General features: G+C 29.7%; 1 protein-coding gene across 1 annotated transcript; it reads right to left on the reverse strand.

Annotated features, from left to right (window-relative positions):
• Positions 1 to 7,558: 7,558 nt before the first annotated feature.
• LOC131655379 (purine permease 1-like) lies at positions 7,559 to 9,825 on the reverse strand. Its single transcript, XM_058925262.1, has 2 exons — positions 9,022 to 9,825; positions 7,559 to 8,810 (listed from the first exon to the last, which is right to left on the reverse strand). Exons 1-2 carry the CDS (start codon positions 9,736 to 9,738, stop codon positions 8,454 to 8,456), a joined length of 1,074 nt encoding a protein of 357 aa, XP_058781245.1. The 5' UTR covers positions 9,739 to 9,825; the 3' UTR covers positions 7,559 to 8,453.

Below are 9,825 nucleotides of genomic sequence, written 5' to 3' on the forward strand. Positions count from 1 at the left end.
ATGAATCACTAGAGACAATATATACACTTTTATGGAATATTTTACTATACAGATATTGTTGTATGACTGTTGCATTGTTTTTAAAAAAAATATAATAATGCCTTTTTATCTTATGTATTTGCTATATTAGGAGAATAGTTTTCTTAGCATAATAATAAATTCTTGCAACATTTTAGAATTATTAGGTGTAGTGTAGACCTCTCTTTTGAAAATGTTATCTTTAAGAATTATTCTTGACTTTATTCTATTTTATTTATTTATTTTATTTTTGTTTTTAAGTTCTTGCAAGTTTGTTAGGATTGAAATGGACATAAAACTATAAAGTAATACAGTTAAAAAGACAAAGCGGCAAATCAACATAAGTTTTTGTGTGTATTTGTTTTGATTAGGAGTTTATGAAACTCTAAATAAGATAAAGCGGCAAATCCAAAATAAATTGTTTGTGTGTATTTGATTTTGATTAGGAGTTACGTGAATTAAAACTAATATTTTATATCGATTTGATTAAACGTACTAATATATATTAATTGAATGATCTCAATTCAATTCAATTTATGTATCTATTAATTTATAGGAAAACTAATACCATATATGTTTAAGCACAAGACATATGTTTTTTAAAAATAAAAAAAAAAGCACAAGACATATGTTGTACGTGTGATTGAGAATATAATTTTATTTAATAAAGACATTAATTACAATTTTATTTGATTTTTTTTTGTTAATATTTATCACTCTAAATTTATATGAAATTTAAATAGAAAATTTCTTCACCCACCTCCGAACCTTCTTGCCCACCCCCGGTGAATTTACCACACTACCCCTTGTTTCGGAAGTTCATTTTCGAAAAGGTACTTTTTTTGTTAAAAGAGGTGTTTTCGAAAATGTATCTCCGAAAACGTGTTTTTTTTAATATAAAATATTGATTTCGGAGATGCATCTCCGAAAGAAAGTTACTTTTTAGAAAATGTGGTCTTTTCGGAAGTTCATCTCCGAACGCACCCCCTTGGAGGAATTCGGAAATGAACTTCCGAAATATTCCAAGACCAAATTGGTCTTGGAATGTTTCGGATATACACTTCCGAAATAATTAATAATTATTAAAAAAATTAAAATCAAGGTGAATCAATACAATTAATAGGTATAAAATCAAGGTGATTCAATAAAATGAAGGTGAATCAATAAAATCAAGGTGAATCAAAACATCCTAAACTATTTGAAAGTTAAAAATTATTTTACTAACTTATATAAATCAAAAACATTTTAATTCCATAAGTAAATTTTGAATTATATAGAATTAAATATAAAATTTATTCATTAAATAAAATTAAGACAAAATTATTTTTTAATTTTTTTAAACTAAATAAAAAATTATCTCATTTTTAATTATGAATCAGAATAGAAATATATAAATATATAATAATAATTATTAATTTTGTAAGTGAAATATATAAATATATAATATATAAATATATAATAATTAATATATAAATATATAAATATATAATAATTATTATAAATTAAAACACTCTTTTTTTAATTTTTATAATTATTATTTAAATATATAAATATATTTATAATTAATATATAATAATTATTATATAAATATATAAATATATAATAATTTTTATAAATATATAATAATTATTATAATTATTATATAAATATATAAATTAAAACACTCATTTTTTTAATTTTTTTTGTAAATACATAATGATTATTATAAATATATAAATATATAAATAAAAAATTATAACTCATTTTGTAAGTGAAATTATTTTAATTATTTTAATTAAAATTATTTTAAATTTTAAAATATGAATCAGAATAAAAATATATAATAATTATTATTCATAACTAATAAATTATATCAAAATATATAATTATTATTATTTATTACTCATAAATTATACAAATTTATAATATATAAATTAACTCATATCCTAAAATTAATTTTTGGAATTTTTAGATTTTTTTTGTTTTTTCGGAGATGCATCTCCGAATTAGTCAAAATCCCAATTTTTGGGATTTTTTCGGAAATGCACTTCCGAAGTCTGGAAAAACTTTAAAAAAAAGTATTTCGGAAATACATTTCCGAAGCAGGGGTAAAATGGGATTTTCGCTGGGGGTGACCCCATAGGGAGGTGGGTAAAGAAAAAACCTTTAAATATTACATATCTATAACATAAGTAAATTGACATGAAGTAAAAAATTTAAAATGTATCACTACAAAAATATATTTTGCATAATATTTAAAACATCATGATACTTCAATAGTTTAACAAATGTAAATAAACACAGTAAGACGATACTAATGTAACATTAAAAATTGTCTTTCAATGTAATTTGTACGACTAAGTCTAAATTTGCTTAGTGACATCTAGATTCAATGAAATAAACACTATAAATATTAGGAGTAGAGATCTACTCCATTTCTTAAAAAGAAATGGAGGTCCATTACTATAGTTTTGGGTGTACAAAGTTAAATAAATAATAAATGTATGTCACATGTCTTAGAAATACGTATAATATACAAATAAAACTATAGTAATGGACCCTCCATTTCTTTTTAGGAAATGGAGTGGATCTCTACTCAAATATTAGTCCCCAATTATTCTAGAGATCATCCTGTAGTGAGTAGAGTAGGATGGGTTACTGACTTCTTGAAATGAGGTTGGATAAGCTAGTTGAAAAGCGACAAGGTAATACCATTTGACTTTAAGATTAACATATTCTAAGTGGAGAGATCAACTCGGTGCGTTGACTTGACACTCATGTGGATGGGACACTCGAGTTAAAGAGCTTTAACGTAGACATAGTAATGGTAATTACATATCAAACTAAAACAAACACAATCATTCATGGCCATTAATTAATCTTAAGGCTTAATTGCAACTTTAGTCCCCCTATTTAATCTTTTTCTTGATTTTGATCCTCTCATTTTAAAAACCATTATTTTGGTTCATTTAAAAAATGGACCAAAATAGTGGTTTTTAAAATGAGAGGATCAAAATCAAGAAAAAGATTAAATAGGAGGACTAAAGTTGCAATTAAGCCTAATCTTAAATACAAGGATTACTCAAATTCGTATGTATACAATAGCACTAGAAGATAGAAGATAGGAAATCTATACATGATAGAGCTGAGATTTTAATGGATCTTGCAAGTACTGTTACATTTGTGTAATTTTCAAGTATATTTAATGTCCACTATAACACTTTGAATTTTTGATTAATTTATTTAATTGAATTTTAATGTTTTATTTGATTTTATTTAGGTCTTGGATTGTTTATATGAATTATTTAATATTTGTTGGAATTTATTAGATTTTAATTTAATTAAATAAATTAGAAAAATAGGAGAATGGGATTTGGGTGGAAAATAAGAATAATGAAAATATATGGTAAAGTGGTAAAAAAAAGGTAAGTTGGAATCAAGAGGAAATAATTAGAAATAAGGAGAATGGGATTTAGGTTAATATTAATAAGAAGGGTTAGTAGAGCCTTTGAGTTATCAATTTGTGAAATTTGAGAAAATTAGGAGAAATAATAAATTGTGAGAAGAGGCAAAATAAGAGTTTGAGAGAGAGGAAGAAGCATAACCAAAACTTTTCTGATTTTTCTATTATGGGCGTTTGTGCTTAGCGAGCAATGGTTGCGCTTAGCGAGGACGACAAAGCATAATTGGCTGTTTCGAATCGATTCTTCGACAGAGTTCTATTTTGGTAATTGTTTAGTACTTTTAGGTACTGATTAGCATTTTTGGCACAATTTGATGTTGACTGATGAGTTCCTAATTATTTTACATGGTTTAAATTAATTAATGTTAAGTTTCATGGTGAGTGGCCATGAGAGAGTGAGTTATTGAAAAGTGTAGTTCAAGTGTGAACTATCGTAGAGGCCTTTTGGCATCGTGAATGATTCAAAGTCAAACTAGTTGTTAATTTATTGCACTTGTTTGTGTTGTTGTTGCATATCATGCATCATGTGTGTCAATATTGAGAGTGACGAGTCATTGGTTCATAATAGGGGATTAGTCATGAGTTTGGGTTCGAAGAGAAACCAAGTTGGAAGATGAACCATAATGAATGGATGAATGTCAATAACATAACTCTGATGTCCACAAAATGGTACCACATGCATAAAGTCGAGATGTTGTTTGCATTGCATACATAAACGCATTGTGATTTATTTATTGTTGTGAATAAAGCGTGTGATTGATGATTGTGTTCAATATGTTACCCTTGCTATGTTTTGCACCGTTAATATATTTGAGTGTAATCTTACCCCTGTTTTGTTTTGTTGTGGTGTTTTGTATGTTGTGATATATATATATATATATATATATATATATATATATATATATATATATATATATATATATATATATATATATATATATATATATATATATATATATATATATATATATATATATATATATTTAGGAGGAGCAATAGCTGTTGTGAGTTGGAAAATGATATTGAGGTTTTTCTTTGTTTATCTATCGTTCCATTATTTTAGTTTCACTTGTGTGATTTGTAACACTGGGAATCGGCCGTTTTGTTATTGTTTAAGTTGTTGTTTTGGATTATTTAAATTTAATCAAGCACTTTATTTTGAAGAGATAGTTTAAAGTATATTTTATTTGTGGATTTTTGTTGAAAGTTTCTGATTTAATTGAAAGAGTATGCGTGTTAAGTATGTGTAACATCTTACTTTGAGGAAATATTAGATTATCTTTACTAAATAAAGAGTCGGGAATCGAACATTGAATTTCTTTGGGTGCAAACACAATATTAAATATATAATCTGGTAATAATTATCACCAAAGAGAATATGAAAAATATATAATTTAATACTTAGAAAATTCAGTTTATCTTACAAAAGACAATTGTCACAGGACAGCAAATGTATGGACTAAGCAATCCTGGTTAACCACTTGCATTTGAGCAAAGACAATTGTTCCATGAGCATTTTTTGTAAGTGTTTGAAATCTAACAATTTTACACTCATATCACATTTTAGACAGAATCACAATGATCACAGTGCATAGTTAATATAGTCTTATAGTTCCATACATTTCATTAGAGGTAATTGAAGAAATCAAAATGAAGATGCTCACTACTTCCAAACTGATTGAAAAAGTATGAACAATAGATGCACTTCTATAAAGCCAGCCCTACTGCTACATGTGCAACTTTCTCTTCAGCAATTCTAGCCACAATTTTAGATGTCCTATTATCTCCAAAGCCAACTAATTTTTGAACCAAACGTAGCCCATCATCAAGCCCTCTAGCCTCCTATAAGCACAATAAATATGTACATTAAGAATATCAGGTCAGCATTGCATAATTCAAAGCTTATCTATCTGTCTTTGTTAGGAATATTTTTTATAGTTTGAGTGGGAAACCTGCAATCCCAAACCTTTGTTTTCTATGCGGATACGACAATTCGCTTTGGTAAACTTGACGGGTCAGGTACCTTCTAGTTGCTTCATCTCGCATTTTAGCGGCAATCTCTTTGCTAGTAGGATATTTTGATAAACTTGATGGATCACAAGGAAAATGTTTTGATGTGAAGCACTGTCAAAAAAATGGAGAAAACTTCAAAATACAGAATCAACAGTATTATTGATTTTAAATACGGGAAACATATACCATAAAGATTGAAATGTAAATATATTACTTAATGAAGTGCAACCTAAACTTGAAAGATCTAACTTAAAATGCACTTCTGAAATTGAACTTTAAACATGAAATCATCAACTTTCCTGTCATTTTCCAATTCAGAAGAATGCCTTGTACCACCACCATTGTCGGTGCTGATGGTTGCCCAATACTGCGGTAACATTTGATCTGTATTAAGCATCACAACACCATTAAAGTCCTGCAAGACTTTCTAAGCCGTTCCTCGCGAATAGAACTCAACAAATCTACATCCCTCCAAGGTACCAGTTTGCTTACTACTTATGATCTTGGCTATAACAACCTGCATATAGACAACAACACAACAACAACATCAACAAAAAACTAATCAAAAGTTTCAAGTTCATGTAACTTATAAAAAATTGCAGATCTACATATTTTGAAGCTTTTGTGTATAATATGTAGATGGTATAACTAAAATCGTAAGCTTTAATGTTTCAAATTCAAAAAAAAAAGTTGAGTAAAACATTTACCTTTATTAAACGTGGGTCTTCGAAATGCTCATGTTAAGCGAAGATCTGCTTCATATTCTTCATCTTGGTGTGAGGAATCGCATATTCTGAAACGAAAATAAATCAAAGACTCAAAGGAATCACATCTTCTAAAAATAAAATAAAATCAGCGTGAAATCACGAAATGGATCTTAAATCCAAAAAAATAGAGCGGCTACTCGTTGAAGAGAAAATTGTGCAGAAGTTGTGAGGTGGGGTGAGCATTGCGTGGCTTGGAGGTGAGAGGTGACTCCGACGACATTTTTAGGGTTTCAAGGAAAAGGAAAAAGAGAGAGTAGAGAAGAAGGGGAGAGAAGAGAATACGTAATGAGGAGGAAGAAGAGAGAGGGGTATGATTTTGAAATGAGGGAAAGAGGGAAGAGTGAAATTGGACCAATAATATTGTAACACTTGGTGAATTTGTTGTGAAAAGTGGTATAAAGAAGAGTTTATTTTGTTAATTACAAAAATGTACAATTGTTAGTGCAATTTTTTTTGGAGGAAAGGGCATTTTCGGTAGTATGCTCAATCTTATAATAATGGGTAGATAGTAGATAGATTATTGTAAACTATTAATAGAGTCGTAACCTCAAGTAGATCTATTGTCTCTTAAAAGGAGTATTATCATAAACTATTATTAGAGAGCGTTTGATTTTTAAAAATGTTTAAATAAGAATTAAGGACGGGACAAAAACTAAAACTTTTGTCCTTCAAATAAATCATGAAACAACTTTTTATCCACAAGTATAAGTTATTTAAAATACAAAAAATACTTTTATATTTTCTACTAAAATATACTCTCTCTATGTCTCTCTAATATTAATATTTACGAAAATACTCTCTTATTTTCTATTAAAAATATATTCTCTCATATTCATATTTACGAAAAATACCCTTTATTTTCTATTAAAAATATATTCACCCCTCACTCATATTAATATTTATGCAAATACCCTTTTATTTTCTATTAAAAATATATTTTCCTCCTCTCTCTCATATTGATATTTCTTAAAAATACCATTTTATTCTTTATTAAAAATATATTCTGCTTCTCTCATTAGTCTTTACGAAAATACCATTTTATCTTCTATTAAACATATATTGTCTCACTCATATTAATATTTAAAAAAATACCCTATAATTTTCTATTAAAAATATATTCTATCTCATATTAATATTTACGAAAATACCCTTTTATTTTCTCTTAAAAATATATTCTCTCCTCCTCTTTCTCATATTAATATTTATGAAAATATTCTTTTATTTTCTATTAAGAATATATTCTCCCCCTCTCTCTCATAATAATATTTACAAAAATATCCTTTTATTATCTATTAAAATTATATTCTCCATCTTTTTCATATTAATATTTACAAAAATACCATTTTATTTTCTATTAAAAATATATTCTCTCTCATATTAATTACGAAAATATTCTTTTATTTTTAATTAAAAATACATGATTCATCTCTCTCATATTAATATTTACATTTATAAAGAGTAGTTTAATAAATTTAAATTTATTTTACTTGTCTTGTCCATTTTCTATTAAACATCGTACAAAACATAAAGTTGTCCAATATTTGAAAGGTTTGTAATGTACTGTGTTATGTTCCGTATTAGAGGTGGCAAAACGGGCCGCCCGCCCCGCCCGTCGCCCGCCCCGCCTAATGTCCGCCAAAAAACGAGCGGGGCGGGCATGCCCGCCAAGTAAAATGGGCATAAAAGTCATGGCCGCCCCGCCAAGATGGCGGGTTGGCGGGCGGCGGGATTACCCGCCTTTTCTTATTTATATTTTTTAATAGATTAATATGTTTTTTTTACCTTTTAATTAAACTTTTCACTTAATTTTTAAAACAATTTTTTATAAAAGTAATTTTTTAACAAATTTACTTAAAAAATATTACATATATTTATAAATAAGTGTATAAAATAAACCATCAAGAATTGCAATTACTAGAATTAACTAAAAAAAAGAATAAGTTTTGGAGGAGGAGCGGGCTTTGGCGGGGCGGGTATGACGGGCGGCGGGTTTTGGCGGGCGGCGAGCCTAAAATCCCAACCCAACCCACCATTTTTTTGCGGGTGAGCGGGCAGCCCGACAGGGCCCGGCCACCCCTATTCCGTATCTATCCATCTGTTCCGTACTTACACTTGCATGTCCCCTTTTTACTTCAAAAAACATTCAATTAAAGCATTTTCCTGAACTCACACAAAACACTCACATTTAAATAATTCTGCAACCTCTATAGCAATCATGGAGCAGGTAGTACTTCAAGACTTTGACCAATCTCGGTCTCCATAGCACGTTTCTTCTTCTTTTCCTTATCTTGTTCAATCTCACCATAAAAATAAGACACAAACCCCCAAAGAGAAAGCACAAGAGAAACCCCTTTCTCAACTTGAAATCTCTCTTTATAAAATATTACCGCCAACACTTCAGTTACCGGCAAAAAAACAGCAATTAAAATACCCGACAATAAAGATGACCCACAAAAAATAACTCCAATTGCGCCGACGAAAAACACTTGCCAAAACATGGTATTCATCACCAACACCACATAGTATGTTCTTTCCCCTAGTCCAAAATTCCTTGCCTCCCTCGGAATCACCTTCATATTAATTAAAAACAAACAATTAAAATCAACTAAACAACCAAATCAAAAATCATTTAGTAAATGGACCTTCTACTACTATAACCACTCTCCCAGGGGTCAGAGTCGTTACTCTACTAGTGGTCAGAGTCGTTGAGAGATATTATCTGTCAACGACTCTAACTATCTGTATTAGAATAGAAGATCTAAATTTAAACGTACACCTTACCTTAAAGTCGTTATTTGCTATCATGCCGATGGCGCAGAAGAGAGTAGCAAACAAACCAATAACAAACTGAATTTCCATAACAAGAGAATAAGTAAGGTTTTGTTTGGCTTTTTTATAAATCAATTCAACTGAAGGCAAAAGAAATCCATTTAATGCAGAAGCAGCAAGAGTAGTGAAAAAACCAATATTATATTGCTTCTTAGAAACACCGGCAGGTCGATCTCCAGATGTATGCAAAGCCAAAACTGCTGCTCCAACCGTAAGCAAAAAGACGGCGTTTATAGAGAAAGCAGTGAATTTCTGTTTCACAAGCAGAAAAGCGAAAACCGCGGTGAAACCAAGCTGAGAAGAGATTATTAACGCAGAAGTGGAAATTGGAAGCCGAGCAACGCCGTATGCGTAGAGATAGTCGTCGAGGCCGATGAGGATTCCGATTAAAGCCGCGGCGAAGAAGACAGGAGGTTTCATGGAGATTATTTTTAGCTTTGCGGCGGGTTCGGTGGTGGTTGATAGTGGTTGACTTAGGTGGAGACGGCGGCGGTTGATGTATGAGATTGTAAGGGGAAGGATCATTATAGGGAAACCGGCGGTTTCGAGGAAACAGGAGAGCCACACGCGGTGGCCGCCGTGGATGAAGTAGAGACGCGTTATGAGGGGACCGCCGGAGTTTCCTAAGGCTAATAATAAACAGTTAATTATGAGAAGAACTCTCTTCATTTTTTTGTTGTTTGTTCTTGAGTGATGGTTTAACAAGGAAACTTAATGGTTAAATGAATCACTAGGAGACAATATATACACTTTATA

This window comes from Vicia villosa, linkage group LG3 (genome assembly GCF_029867415.1).
Source record: "Vicia villosa cultivar HV-30 ecotype Madison, WI linkage group LG3, Vvil1.0, whole genome shotgun sequence".
NCBI lineage: Eukaryota > Viridiplantae > Streptophyta > Magnoliopsida > Fabales > Fabaceae > Vicia > Vicia villosa.